General features: G+C 43.5%; 1 protein-coding gene across 1 annotated transcript in view; it reads right to left on the minus strand.

The window, feature by feature from the left end:
• tbcelb (tubulin folding cofactor E-like b) overlaps positions 1 to 15,373 on the minus strand; it is a 61,588-nt gene that overhangs the window by 14,174 nt on the left and 32,041 nt on the right. The window contains exons 6-7 of the mRNA XM_038779529.1: positions 9,413 to 9,539; positions 4,640 to 4,753 (exon numbers count right to left, since the gene is read on the minus strand). Of these exons, the coding sequence (XP_038635457.1) occupies positions 4,640 to 4,753; positions 9,413 to 9,539 (241 nt within the window). The remainder of the gene's footprint in view (positions 1 to 4,639; positions 4,754 to 9,412; positions 9,540 to 15,373) is intronic.

Consider the following 15,373-nt stretch of genomic DNA (forward strand, 5'->3'; position numbering starts at 1 on the left):
ACAAAAGGCAGTAAGGGGGAAAGTGTAAGGCAGAGAGGCCATAGTCAAAAATCAAAAAGGGCGACAATACAAGGTACAGTGACTGAGGGGAGCTCGGTGAATGGGCCCAGTTATACTAAAAGGAATAAAACGGGAAGTAAAAACATAAATGGAAAGCGACGCGGCAGGTTGTTACATGAAGATATGGGTTCAACGGCAAGGAAAATTAGGAGAAAAGTTAAGAGGAAAACACTTAGGAGAGGTTACTGATCATGGTGTTAAGATTCAAAACAGAGGTATAAAAGCCGACATAAGTGTACTTTACCTGAATGCTCGTAGTATTCGGAATAAGATAAATGAGTTGATGGCGCAAATCATCGTGAATGACTATGATTTAGTGGCCATTACCGAAACATGGTTAAAGGATGGTCACGACTGGGAGTTAAATATCCGAGGGTATCAAACTATTCGGAAGGACAGAGTGGATGGTAAGGGAGGTGGTGTAGCTCTGTTATTTAAGGATGACATCCGGTCAGTAGTAAGGGATGACATTGGTGCTATGCAGGATAAGGTTGAATCCATTTGGGTAGAAATCAGGAATAGTAAGGCGAAAAAGTCACTGATAGGAGTAGTCTATCGGCCACCAAATAGTAACGTTATGGTGGGGCAGGCAATAAACAAGGAAATAACTGATGCATGTAGAAATGGTACAGCAGTTATCATGGGGGATTTTAATCGACATGTCAATTGGTTTAACCAGGTCGGTCAAGGCAGCCTTGAAGAGGAGTTTCTAGAATGTATGTAATAGAATATAGAACATAGAACAGTACAGCACAGAACAAGCCCTTCGGCCCTCGATGTTGTGCCGAGCAATGACCACCCTACTCAAACCCATGTATCCACCCTATACCCGCAACCCAACAACTCCCCCCCTCAACCTTACTATTAGGACACCACGGGCAATTTAGCATGGCCAATCCACCTAACCCGCACATCTTTGGACTGTGGGAGTAAACCGGAGCACCCGGAGGAAACCCATGCACACACGGGGAGGACGTGCAGACTCCACACAGACAGTGACCCAGGGAATCTACGAGGGAACAAGTGGTCCTAGATCTGGTCCTGTGTAATGAGACAGGATTGATTAATGATCTCATAGTTAGGGATCCTCTCGGAAGGAGCGATCACAATATGCTAGAATTTAAAATAAAGATGTCGGGTGAGAAGGTAAAGTCAAACACTAGTGTTTAGTGCTTAAACAAAGGAGATTACAATGGGATGAGAGAAGAGCTAGCTAAGGTAGACTGGGAGCAAATACTTTATGGTGAAACAGTTGAGGAACAGTGGAGAACCTTCCAAGCGATTTTTCACAGTGCTCAGCAAAGGTTTATACCAACAAAAAGGAAGGACGGTAGAAAGAGGGAAAATCGACCGTGGATATCTCAGGAAATAAGGGAGAGTATCAAATTGAAGGAAAAAGCATATAAAGTGGCAAAGATTGCTGGGAGATTAGAGGACTGGGAAATCTTTAGGGGGCAACAGAAAGCTACTAAAAAAGCTATAAAGAAGAGTAAGATAGAGTATGAGAGTAAACTTGCTCAGAATATAAAAACAGACAGTAAAAGTTTCTACAAATATATAAAACAAAAAAGAGTGGCTAAGGTAAATATTGGTCCTTTAGAGGATGAGAAGGGAGATTTAATAATGGGAGATGAGGAAATGGCTGAGGAACTGAACAGGTTTTTTGGGTCGGTCTTCACAGTGGAAGACACAAATAACATGCCAGCGACTGATAGAAATGAGGCTATGACAGGTGAGGACCTTGAGAGGATTGTTATCACGAAGGAGGTAGTGATGGGCAAGCTAATGGGGCTGAAGGTAGACAAGTCTCCTGGCCCTGATGGAATGCATCCCAGAGTGCTAAAAGAGATGGCTAGGGAAATTGCAAATGCACTAGTGATAATTTACCAAAATTCACTAGACTCTGGGGTGGTCCCGGTGGATTGGAAATTAGCAACCGTGACACCACTGTTTAGCTTAACTTTGGTAGTAGGGAAGATGCTGGAATCTATCATCAAGGAAGAAATAGCGAGGCATCTGGATGGAAATTGTCCCATTGGGCAGACGCAGCATGGGTTCATAAAGGGCAGGTCGTGCCTAACTAATTTAGTGGAATTTTCTGAGGACATTATCAGTGCGGTAGATAACGGAGAGCCAATGCATGTGGTATGTCTGGATTTCCAGAAAGCCTTTGACAAGGTGTCACACAAAAGGTTGCTGCATAAGATAAAGATGCATGGCATTAAGGGTAAAGTAGTAGCATGGATAGAGGATTGGTTAATTAATAGAAAGCAAATAGTGGGGATTAATGGGTGTTTCTCTGGTTGGCAATCAGTAGCTAGTGGTGTCCCTCAGGGATCAGTGTTGGGCCCACAATTGTTCACAATTTACATAGATGATTTGGAGTTGGGAACCAAGGGCAATGTGTCCAAGTTTGCAGACGGCACTAAGATGAGTGGTAAAGCAAAAAGTGCAGAGGATACTGGAAGTCTGCAGAGGGATTTGGATTGGTTAAGTGAATGGGCTAGGATCTGGTAGATGGAATACAATGTTGACAAATGTGAGGTTATCCATTTTGGTGGGAATAACAGCAAAAGGAATTATTATTTAAATGATAAAGTAAAGGGATTAAGGGTTATGGTGTTCGGGCCGGAAAGTGGAGCTGAGTCCACAAAAGATCGGCCATGATCTCATTGAATGGCGGAGCAGGCTCAAGGGGCCAGATGGCCTACTCCTGCTCCTAGTTCTTATGTTCTTATGTTATTATATCACAGAACTTTGCAAGCAGTAAGCAATATAGAATTTAAATTAGGAGATGAATGGAATAACTGAGGTGCTAATATCTACCTGGATGGACATGAAATGATAATAGCCACATCGTTGCCGTTGGGATTAGGGACATAACAAAAACTTATATTTATATAGTACCTTCAGCATAATGAAACATCCTAAGGCACTTTACAAGTGCAGCATAAACAAAATAGGACACCGAGTCACGTAATATATAAGGTAAGATGGCCAAAGGCTTGGGTAAAGAGGTGGGTTTTAAGGTGTGCCTTAAAGAAAAAAGGTGAGACAGTGAGGTGGTGATTTGTAGAGAAAAACTGCTACTGCTTAGGGCCCAGGCAACTGAAGGCATGGCCACCAACGGTGGGGCAATTAAAAGCAGGTTACTCAAAAAAACTGAATTAGATTAACACAGGTACCTTGGGGGTTGAGAGGCAGGAGGGACAGGCTGGGCAAGGCTATGGAGAGATTAGAAAACAAGGAGGAGAATTTTTAAATCAAAACATCATTTGGCAGTTAATGTAAATCAATTAACACAGAGGTGATAGGAAAATTGATTTTCTGTGGGTTAAGACGCAGACAGCGGAGTTTTTGATGACCTTAAGTTAAGGGACGGTAGAATATGGGAGACCAGTCAGGAGTGCATTGGAATAATAGTCTGAAAGAAGGCAAGGATCAGGGCTTCAGCAGCAGATAGGCTGTGACAGGTGAAGTTGGGCAACGTCCTGGAAGCGGAAACGGGTATTCGCAGGTATGGTATGGATAGGAGGTCAAAAACCTATCTCAAGATTAAATGTGACATTAAGGTTATGAACAGACAGGGATAATCTCAGATTGTTAATGAAAGGGTGGAGTTGGTAACTAGCATAGCCAGGTAAGAAGATTCAGTAAAAGGTAAAATTAAGTTTCATTTAATGATGGTGCCGATAGCAAGCAAGAACATATTCTGGAGAGGAATATGTAACAAGTCAGCAGTTGTTAACCTGGTGGGAGGCACTCTCTTCTTGGTAATGCACCGCTATTAATAGATGCATACATTCAACTTCACAAACCCCAATTCAGTGTGCCTGTCTTCCTTCTGGTAATGCCTTCCCATTTCTCAATTTTGCCCTGCATAATAGTTTCGCTTTACATGTACAACAGGTATGACAGACAATGATTTCCTGCTGTTTCAATGAACAGTTTACATAATTATCATATTCCGAGACTGTGAATGAGTTATTACATTTTACAATGTTTGAAGCAGTTGGCAGAAGGTCATGTCAAGATATTGGTCATATTATCTGGGAACAGCAGCTCCCATAGTTGATATTGGCAGCATTCTCAAAGAATTTTCTTTTGTCCTTCTATTTTTATCATTTTGTCTCTCAATATGGATGACATTTGTTTGTTTCGGTGTTCTAGAAATGCCTGGATTAGTACCAATGTTTGGATCTTGGGACAAAGGTTTGGGAGAGAAAAAAGACAAAAGGAATTAAATCTGCAAACTGCAAAGACCCACAAGGATTAAACATGAACAAACTGAAAGCTCGCCATGGCTGAAATTCTATCCAATCCACAGTGCAACCCGAAGCATACCTTTTTAAAAACTTACGTTTCTATAGTGACCCTGTACAGAAAGAAGTGTCAATGATTGAAAGGATGTTGGGAATGGTATACACTAAGGAGGAAAGCGGGAATAGAATGCAGGTGGGACAAAATATTCTTGAAAAGGTGCAGTGAGGGATATAATGATAAGAATTTAGAGAGGTTGGGGGGGGGGGGTGGTGCACAGGGTCAGAGGAGGTTGGTATTTTGAAGAGGAATCACTTGCCTGTCTGGTAATTCTTCATCTGGGAGATTTATATGGTAACGTATGAAATATCGTTCAGCATCTATCCTCTCTCCTGCAACTTTACTGCCATTTAATAGTGTAACAGATGGCAACCTGGTTAGAGAAATGCAATGAAATGAAAGTCTGCCAGCAAGACATAAGTTTATTTTTGATGAATTAACAATCTATAAAAATCGAACAAGTGACCCCTCGATCAAGGTGTAAAAACACAGCTTTCTGTTCCAGGAGAGTGCAGCAAAGAACAATAATGTGGCAGGTTTTCCGATTTCTTCACCCACTTAAGAATAATAAAGGAAGTCATCAAGACAATAATGAAAATAAAAATTTAAATATAATCAATAACTGGATATGTGGAGCTTATTCAAGGAACAGCTATTGCGTGTTCTTGATCAGTACGTACCAGTCAGGCAGGGAGGAAAGGGTAGAGCGAGGGAACCGTGGTTTACCAAAGAAGTGGAATCTCTTGTTAAGAGGAAAAAGGAGGCCTATGTGAAGATGAGGCGTGAAGTTTCAGTTGGGGCGCTTGATAGTTACAGGGAAGCGAGGAAGGATCTAAAGAGAGAGCTAAGACGAGCAAGGAGGGGACATGAGAAGTCTTTGGCAGGTAGGATCAAGGAAAACCCAAAAGCTTTCTATAGGTATGTCAGGAATAAAAGAATGACTAGGGTAAGAGTAGGGCCAGTCAAGGACAGTGGTGGGAAGTTGTGTGTGGAGGCTGAGGAGATAAGCGAGATACTAAATGAATACTTTTCGTCAGTATTCACTCAGGAAAAAGATAATATTGTGGAGGAGAATGCTGAGACCCAGGCTATTAGAATAGATGGCATTGAGGTGCGTAGGGAAGAAGTGTTGGCAATTCTGGACAAGGTGAAAATAGATAAGTCCCCGGGGCCTGATGGGATTTATCCTAGGATTCTCTGGGAAGCCAGGGAAGAGATTGCTGAGCCTTTGGCTTTGATTTTTAGGTCATCATTGGCTACAGGAATAGTGCCAGAGGACTGGAGGATAGCAAATGTGGTCCCTTTGTTCAAGAAGGGGAGTAGAGATAACCCCGGTAACGATAGGCTGGTGAGCCTAACGTCTGTGGTGGGTAAAGTCTTGGAGAGGATTATAAAAGATACGATTTATAATCATCTAGATAGGAATAATATGATTAGGGATAGTCAGCATGGTTTTGTGAAGGGTAGGTCATGCCTCACAAACCTTATCGAGTTCTTTGAGAAGGTGACTGAACAGGTACACGAGGGTAGAGCAGTTGATGTGGTGTATATGGATTTCAGTAAAGTGTTTGATAAGGTTCCCCACGGTCGGCTATTGCAGAAAATACGGAGGCTGGGGATTGAGGGTGATTTAGAGATGTGGATCAGAAATTGGCTAGTTGAAAGAAGACAGAGAGTGGTGGTTGATGGGAAATGTTCAGAATGGAGTTCAGTTACGAGTGGCGTACCACAAGGATCTGTTCTGGGGCCGTTGCTGTTTGTCATTTTTATAAATGACCTAGAGGAGGGCGCAGAAGGATGGGTGAGTAAATTTGCAGACGACACTAAAGTCGGTGGAGTTGTAGACAGTGCGGAAGGATGTTGTAGGTTACAGAGGGACATAGATAAGCTGCAGAGCTGGGCTGAGAGGTGGCAAATGGAGTTTAATGTGGAGAAGTGTGAAGTGATTCACTTTGGAAAGAATAACAGGAATGCGGAATATTTGGCTAATGGTAAAATTCTTGGTAGTGTGGATGAGCAGAGGGATCTCGGTGTCCATGTACATAGATCCCTGAAAGTTGCCACCCAGGTTGATAGGGTTGTGAAGAAGGCCTATGGTGTGTTGGCCTTTATTGGTAGAGGGATTGAGTTCCGGAGCCATGAGGTCATGTTGCAGTTGTACAAAACTCTAGTACGGCCGCATCTGGAGTATTGCGTACAGTTCTGGTCGCCTCATTATAGGAAGGACGTGGAAGCTTTGGAACGAGTGCAGAGGAGATTTACCAGGATGTTGCCTGGTATGGAGGGAAAATCTTATGAGGAACATGAGGTTGTTTTCGTTAGAGAGAAGAAGGTTAAGAGGTGACTTAATAGAGGCATACAAAATGATCAGAGGGTTAGATAGGGTGGACAGCGAGAGCCTTCTCCTGCGGATGGAGGTGGCTAGCACGAGGGGACATAGCCTTAAATTGAGGGGTAATAGATATAGGACAGAGGTGGGTTTTTTACGCAAAGAGTGGTGAGGCCGTGGAATGCCCTACCTGCAACAGTAGTGAACTCGCCAACATTGAGGGCATTTAAAAGTTTATTGGATAAGCATGTGGATGATAAGGGCATAGTGTAGGTTAGACGGCCTTTAGTTTTTTCCATGTCGGTGCAACATCGAGGGCCGAAGGGCCTGTACTGCGCTGTATCGTTCTATGTTCTATGTTAATTAATGTGGTGATTAGAAAAATTCAATTGCATGAGGTTATCTAGATTTTGGAATTTTCTGCTACAAGTTTCATAAACTTGAGCTGATCCAAAACTCTGCTGCTCATGTCCTATCCCGCATCAAGCTCCATTCATTCACCCATCAGCTGCTCATGTCCTATCCCGCATCAAGCTCCATTCACCCATCACCTGCTCATGTCCTATCCCGCATCAAGCTCCATTCATTCACCCATCAGCTGCTCATGTCCTATCCCACATCAGGCTCCATTCATTCACCCATCAGCTGCTCATGTCCTATCCCGCATCAAGCTCCATTCATTCACCCATCACCTGCTCATGTCCTATCCCGCATCAAGCTCCATTCATTCACCCATCAGCTGCTCATGTCCTATCCCGCATCAGGCTCCATTCACCCATCACCTGCTCATGTCCTATCCCGCATCAAGCTCCATTCATTCACCCATCAGCTGCTCATGTCCTATCCCGCATCAAGCTCCATTCATTCACCCATCAGCTGCTCATGTCCTATCCCGCATCAGGCTCCATTCATTCACCCATCAGCTGCTCATGTCCTATCCCGCATCAGGCTCCATTCATTCACCCATCAGCTGCTCATGTCCTATCCCGCATCAGGCTCCATTCACCCATCACCTGCTCATGTCCTTTCCCGCAACAAGCTCCATTCGCCCATCACCTGTACTCACTGATCTACATTGCTCTTTGTTTTCTAGTGCTTCAATTTCAAAATTCTCATGCTTATTTTCCATGGCCTCCTTCCACTCTCTAAACCCCTCTAACACTGCAACTCTCCAAGATCTCTGCATACCCGATTTTAATCATGATACCATTGCTGGCTCTGCCTTCATCTAGTATGCCCTAAACTCTGAAATTTCTTCCTGAAACTTCTAACTCTTGGCTTTTCTACCTCTCTCTCTCCTTTAAGATGCATCTTAAAAATAACGGGCTGGATTCACCATTTCAGTGGCTAAGTGCCGGCTCGAACGGAGAATTTGCGGTAGGTCTATGATGAAAAAATCAGCGGCGACCCCATACCGATTCTGGGACGGGGGGGGGGGGGGGGGGGCTAGCAGCGGCGCCGGGTGAAACTCTTGGCTCCCGCACAGTTGCACCGTACAACATTGCGCCGACCTTGCGTGGACCCGACTCTCCATCCGCGACCCCACTGGCCATCCCCCACCAGCCCTTGTGGAAGCCCTCCCGGCCAGCGGCACGGATCCTGGCCGAGTGTGGTGGCGCTGGACACAGTCCGCAGCCGCCACACCGGGTTCCTGACCGCTGAGACTACACCTGCCCCGTGCCGTCGGGAACTCAGCCCATCGAGGGCAGAGCGTCATGGGAGAGCCGGCTGATGATGCGCCAACACCATTGCAACTGTGCGTGACGACATGATAATGCCATTTCCGAGGAGGCGCTGATTTGGGCGTCAAGAGTCGATTCTCCAGCCGATCGCCAATTACGATATCAGCGTTGGGCAATGGAGAATCCCGTCCAACATCTTTTATCAAGCATTTGGTCACCTGTCCTAATGTCCCCAATGTGGCTCAGTCACATTTTGTTTGATAATGTTTCTATGAAGCACCTTGGAATATTTTACTAGGTTAGTAATGTTATATAAGCACATGATGCTGTTTACAACCTGTAAATTATTTTATAGAATTAGATAGTTTATTTATGAAAGGAACATTGGATACTATAGGAAGAAAGCAAAAAAGTGGGATTAGATGCAGTGTCTCACGTGGAGGAAAAACAAAAATTGATGAGCTGAATGGTCAGAGTCTGTGCTGTGATTCTGTACAATGATATGGATATCGATGGGGCATTGCCCAGTCAGATAGATAACTGATACGACAATTAGATGGTTTACGGAGGGAAGGGCAGAATTTATACGTTTAAGATCATAACAGGAATGAGCAGATGGAATTTTGGAATAGGGGAGACAATTATAAACTTGGGAATCATCTGTTAAACTCTAATTTACAACAAAACAGTGATTTTGAATAACTTAACTGCACACTATGGAAACTGGCAAATTAGACAGAAAACCAAGAAACCATTGTAATTTAATTAATTTATTAGGCATCAAATAATTAGAAAGATGTCTGCTCAGGAATGGATACCAGTAATCTCAAAAATAAATATACACAGGCCTTCCACCCAAACCTCCACACTTGCAACCCAATCATCCACAACCACCAACAGGATACACTATGCAGTCACACACAATTTACAAAATAAACCCTCTCCCACCCACAGGCTCAGATGAAACTTTTTGACCTGGTTCAATGTATATGCTGAGGACTGATCAGAAGATTATGCTTACCTAGCTATGATCAGCTTGCGTCGTTCCTCCTCAGAATAATTCTGCAGCAAGGTAATTCCTAGAAGCCTCACTTCTTCCAGTTTCGGAAATGCTTTGAGTTTATCAATGTCACCCCATGAGCTTAGTCCTAGTGGATAACAATGCTGTATTAGCATCAAGTAAGCAGCATGTGTAAAGTATAATCAAACTTTATAACTTAATGCAAATCCATAGCATCCTTTGTTAGCTCATTTTCGATGAGATCAGAGAAATAGATTACACTTGGATTTAACTCAAGTCAAAAAGTAATAAAGAGAATCATTGTGATTAAAGATGGATAAATCCTGAGGCCCAAATGGCTTCCTCCCTAGGGTATTAAAAGGTGCGGAAACTGAAAAAGTTGATGCAGTCAAAACTCTAAGTTTTAAAGTTGAGCCTTTGACTAAGAACTCTGCAAATGCAAAGTTATATAAGGAAGGAAGTAGAAACCTGGATCTGTTTGTCTAACATTTAACACAGTTAATAGTGTCCTTCATCAGAACATAAAAATTAGGAGCAGGAGTAGGCCATCTGGCCCCTCGAGCCTGCTCTGCCATTCAATGAGATCATGGCTGATCTTTTGTGGACTCAGCTCCACTTACTGGCCCGAACACCATAACCCTTAATCCCTTTATTCTTCAAGGTATAGAGTGATTGAGTAGTTCCAATGAGTGTGAGCGGATTGAAGAGAGTCAGCATTGATTGAAGTCTGACTAATCTAATTGAATTTCTTTAAATTAGGACAGTGCAAAGTTGGATGAGTGTGTGGCTTTGGTTGTCTTTTTGGCATTTCCACAAGTGTACATGCATAAGTTGGAGGTACCTTTGTGATAGGGGTTGATAGGTTGCCGTGGAGGGGGACAGATATTATGCATAATAATAATAAAGGGAGTGTTTTCTGTTTGGCAGGATGTTTCCCAGGAATCTGAAGTAGGACCTCAGCTTCTCACCATGAATATTAACAGTCTGGATGAAGCAAAGAGCATTTCAGAGCTAAGTTTTTAAAAAAGCCTCACCGGGATGTGTGGGGGGGGGGGGGGGGGGGGGGGGGCAGGAGGTTATGCAGATGGGAGTGGGATGTTACTGTAGCAAATATTCAATGTGGGAAATCAGTTTCAAACATATATAAAAACATAGGAAATAGGAAAGGAAGGTCATTCAACTTCGCCCTGCTCTACCATTCGATAAAATAATGGCTGAATTGTTTGTGTTCCGAATTCCATATTCCCGTTTCACCTCGATAATCTTTGATTCCCTTGTCTAACAAGAATCTACCTGCTTGACAAATTTACTGGAAGTCTTTGTGGGTGTAACTAGTAGAGTTGACCAGGTAGAACCAGTAGATGTGATTTCAGAAAGCCTATGACAAGGGGCGGGATCCGACGGGAGAAGCACTAAGTGCAGTAGCGAGCGGGAATTGCTGGGTGCTTCCCGACGGCTGACCCGGCGAGACTAAGAACAGTGTCTGACACCAATTAAGGCCGGAAATGATGCCCCACGGGTTTCACTTCGGAAATGGTTGTCCTGCCAGCTGATTCGCCTGGACTGCAGCCGGCAGCTCCCTGCTAGCGAGGGGGAGCAGCTCTTAAACCGATCCCTTGGAGCAAACCCTAGACAGAACGTAGCCATGCCACCACGCAGACCCGTTCCATGATTCGGAGATGCGACCTGGCCAGACTGTTGGCTGGGACACCCTGCTTCCCCCAAAGAGGGGGCAGAGGGTCAGCCACAGGTCAGTTAGTGCCGTCTGGTAGGCACTGGCAGTCAGCTCGGGGATTGTAACCGGGAGGATCGCCACCCAGCGCTGCAAGAAGCTCGATGGCTTCTACCGGGCCGCATAGGTGTGTTGTCATTGCCCCTGGCACCAGTTCCGCCTGCCCCTCCCCCCACCCCAAACGACCCGGGGTGTCCCTTGAAGACACTGCGGATCTCCGACTGCCGCAGGTTGCAGCTGTCGTGCTCACTCCCTGGGAAGTGCGAACACGTACATGATCTTGAGGTGAGGGTCGCACACAATTTGAACAATCAGGGAGTAGAACTCTGTTCTGTTAATGAAGGGTGCTCACGGACTGCCTGGTGTGTGCTAGATGACATGCTTGCCATCTATTATTCTCTGGACCAGAGGGATCCTGCCTTTGGCGGAGAATCCTGTTGTCGAGGCATCTTGATGGGCTTTGCCCAGGTCAAAGTTTATATAGTCAGCAGTTTGTGGCCAAAACGTTGTGTAATTTCAAGAAGGCATTAGAAAAAGCTCTTGGGGCCACTAAAGGGATCAAAGGATATTGGGGGGGGGGGGGGGGGGCAGGGAGACAGAATCAGGGTATTGAACTTGATTATCAGCCATGATCATAATGAATGGCGGAGCAGGCTCGAAGGGCTGAATGGCTCCTCCTGCTTCTATTTTCTATTTATGTTTATAAGTATCGCTGCTTTGAAAATATTCTGTGACCCCTGCCTCTACCACCTTTTGAGGCAGACAGTTTCAAAGTCACAGAACCCTTCAAGAGAAAACATTTCCCTCATCTCAGACCTAAAAGAGCAACCCCTAATTTTTAAAATAGTGCGTCTGAGTTCTGGACTCACCCACAAGAGGAAACATCCTTTCCCCTTTCACCTTGTCAAGACTATTCAGGATCTTATATACATCAATCAAGTCACCCTTCACTCTTCTAAACCCAAGTGAAAACATACCCAGTCTGTCCACCCTTTCCTCATAAAACAACCCACTCATTTCTGGTATCAATCGAGTAAACCTCCTCTGAACTGCCTCCAATGCATTTACATCCTTCCTTAACTAAGGAGACCAAAACGGCACACAAATATTCAAGGTGTGGTCTCACCATTAATAATAATCGCTTATTGTCACAAGTAGGGTTCAATGAAGTTACTGTGAAAAGCCCGTAGTCGCCACATTCCGGTGCCTGTTCAGGGATTCTGGTACGGGAATTGAACCCGCGCTGCTGGCGTTGTTCTGCATTACAAGCCAGCTGTTTAGCCCACTGTGCTAAACCAGCCCCTAACTATAACTGACATACAACATCCTTACTCAATGTTCAACTCCACTGGTAATAAAGGAGAGCATTCCATTAGCTTCTTGGATGATTGCAGCGCCTGCCAATAACTTATTGTGACTCATGCTCTGGAACACCTCGATCCCTTGGCATCTCAGAATTCTGCAGCCATTCTCTGTTTAAGTAATACTTTAAAAAAAAGTTTGTAACAAAATTAACAACTTCACTTTTTCCCACAATTATACTCAATCTATATTTATCTATATCCGTCTGCAACCTCATGTCCTCTTCACAACACATTGTATTACCTAGCTTTGTGTCATCTGAAAACGTAGCTACCGTGCCTTCACTCCCCTCATCTAAGTCATTGATAGAAGTGAGGTTCACACAGGCCCCTGTGAAGACAGACTCAGGGTATTGCACTTGATGATTAGCCACTCATCATATCTTGCCAATCAGTAAAGAGCTATTTTTGCAAACCCTATCCTGTTAGCTAGCCAATCTTTTATCCATGCTGATATGTTATCCCCGACACAGTGAGCTTTTATTTTCTGACTTTTAACCTAATAAAGGTAAATCAAGAAACTCCAAACTTGATTTGGGATTCCAAATTCATTAAAAACCAGTCGATAGCTGCAAAATAATTGGAAAAGGCTAATGGAATGTTGATCTTTATATCAAGTTCAGCTTGAGTTTAAAAGGTTGAGGAGTGATCCAATTTTATAAAATGGATTTGGTAGAGTAGATAGAGAAGCTATTTTCTCCATTGCAGAATCCAGAATAAGGGGACAGGATTTTAAAGAGCCATTAAAGAGTGAAATTAATAAACGGGTTACCTCACACCAAAATCTGGAAGTCTTTCCAATGGCTGGAGGGTCAACAGAATTTTTCTAAGACGGAGATCAACCATTTAAAAAAATTAGACAAAGGGGTAAAGGATTGTAGATCAAAGATGGAAAGTGGACTTACAATACATTCATGATCTAATAGAATGGTGGAATAGACTCAAGTGGACAAATGGTCTACTCCTATCTCTATGTTTCTTTTAAGATAATTATCAAAGGAATAAAACTAAAGAACATAAGAACTAGGAGCAGGAGTAGGCCATCTGGCCCCTCGAGCCTGCTCCGCCATTCAATGAGATCATGGCTGACCTTTTGTGGACTCAGCTCCACTTTCTGGCCCGAACACCATAACCCTTAATCTCTTTTTTCTTCAAAAAACTATCTATCTTTACCTTAAAAACATTTAATGAAGGAGCCTCAACTGCTTCACTGGGCAAGGAATTCCATAGATTCACCTCTTAAAGGTTAAGAGAATTTAAAAAAAATATGCCAAGGATTGTTGGGTCATGGACTAGTGGAAGCAAGGGTTTTTATTTTTAAAACTTTATTTTATTACTCATTTACAGGATGTGGTGTCGTTGGCCAAGCCAGCATTTATTGCCCATCCCTAGTTGCCATTGAGAAGGTGGTGGTGAGCTGCCTTCTTGAATGACTGCAGTCCAAGGTGTTGGTACATCCCCAGTGCTGTCAGGGAGGGAGCTCCAGGATTTTAACCCCACAATAGTGAAGGAACACCGATATATTTCCAAGTCAGGGTGGTGAGTGACTTGGAGGGGAATCTCCAGGTGGTGGGGTTCCCAGATATGAGCTGCTCTTGTCCTTCTAGATGCTAGCAGCCTGAGGAGGGTTTGGAAGGTGCTGCCTAAGGAGCCTTGGTGAGTTTCTAGAACAGGATTTGACAGAGGTATTCTTCTATGAAGTAAAATTTAATCATTCTATACAAGATAAAAATCAATCAGATAACATAAGCTAAATGGAATTAGTAAGCACTGCTTTTCCAAGAGCAGGTTTCAGCTGACGAAGTGGGTCGGTGCAGGATCGATGGGCCGAATGGCCTCCTTCTGCACTGTATGTTCTATGTTCTATCAACTGCTATGGTTCTTTTTTAAATAGGAAATAACAGTGCATTGATAAAAGGCATTGAACTTATACATTTTCAGAAGTGTTACTATGCCACTTAAGATACTAAGAAGATTCTGGCACACTATGTTACAAGGAATGTCTGTGGAGTGAGAAGGGAGCTAACGTTTCAAGTCTGGATTCCACTTTGTCAAAAGTTTTCAACAAAGAGTCATCCAGACTCGGAATGTTAGCTCCCTTCTCTCTCCACAGATGCTGTCAGACCTGCTGAGATTGTCTAGTATTTTCCGTTTTTGTTTCAGATTCCAGCATCCACATTAATGTGCTTTTATATGACAAGCAATGTTGGTATGTGCTTCGATGAACAACTGATAGAAACAAAGAGTGGAGATAATTTATTTGGGATAAAGATAGTGATGTTCAGACAACTTTTAATTTATATGAATAGTTTAGGCATAGCCACAGGAAGGAGAATATAAAGTTTGCCCATTAAGGGGCATGACAAAGTGAGGTTGAATTCAGGAGTATGCAGGTAGACTTAGACTAGTTAGTGGACTGGGCAGATAAGCTGGAGATGCAAAGAAATATGTGGTAGTACATTCTAAGGAAAGTAACATTGAAACAAGGTGCACACTACAGTATAAAGTAAGATTCAGAGAGGTGGAAATTCCAATACAAAGTTCCAAATATTCCAGTTTAACACTGATACATACTTCATGGGTCCAATAGCCTGTTCTGCATATTCCACCATTTTGTTGACATCTGAAGAGACAGTATTCTCCCAAGCTAAATATACAGCGGATAACACATCAATGTTGTTGTATCTAAGTTATGGTTCATGTTAATATTTTAGAGGTATTTTTTAGTTCTGGGGAGATTATTTTAAAGATAAGGGGCGGGATTCTCCGCCGCCGGGATTCTCCGTTCTGCCGGGGGTTTCCCGACGGAGTGAGGCTGCCCCACAATGGGAAACCACATTGACCGGCCAGTGTAATGGACAATCCCAC

Source organism: Scyliorhinus canicula, chromosome 19 (assembly GCF_902713615.1).
Source record: "Scyliorhinus canicula chromosome 19, sScyCan1.1, whole genome shotgun sequence".
Classification (NCBI taxonomy): Eukaryota; Metazoa; Chordata; class Chondrichthyes; order Carcharhiniformes; family Scyliorhinidae; genus Scyliorhinus; species Scyliorhinus canicula.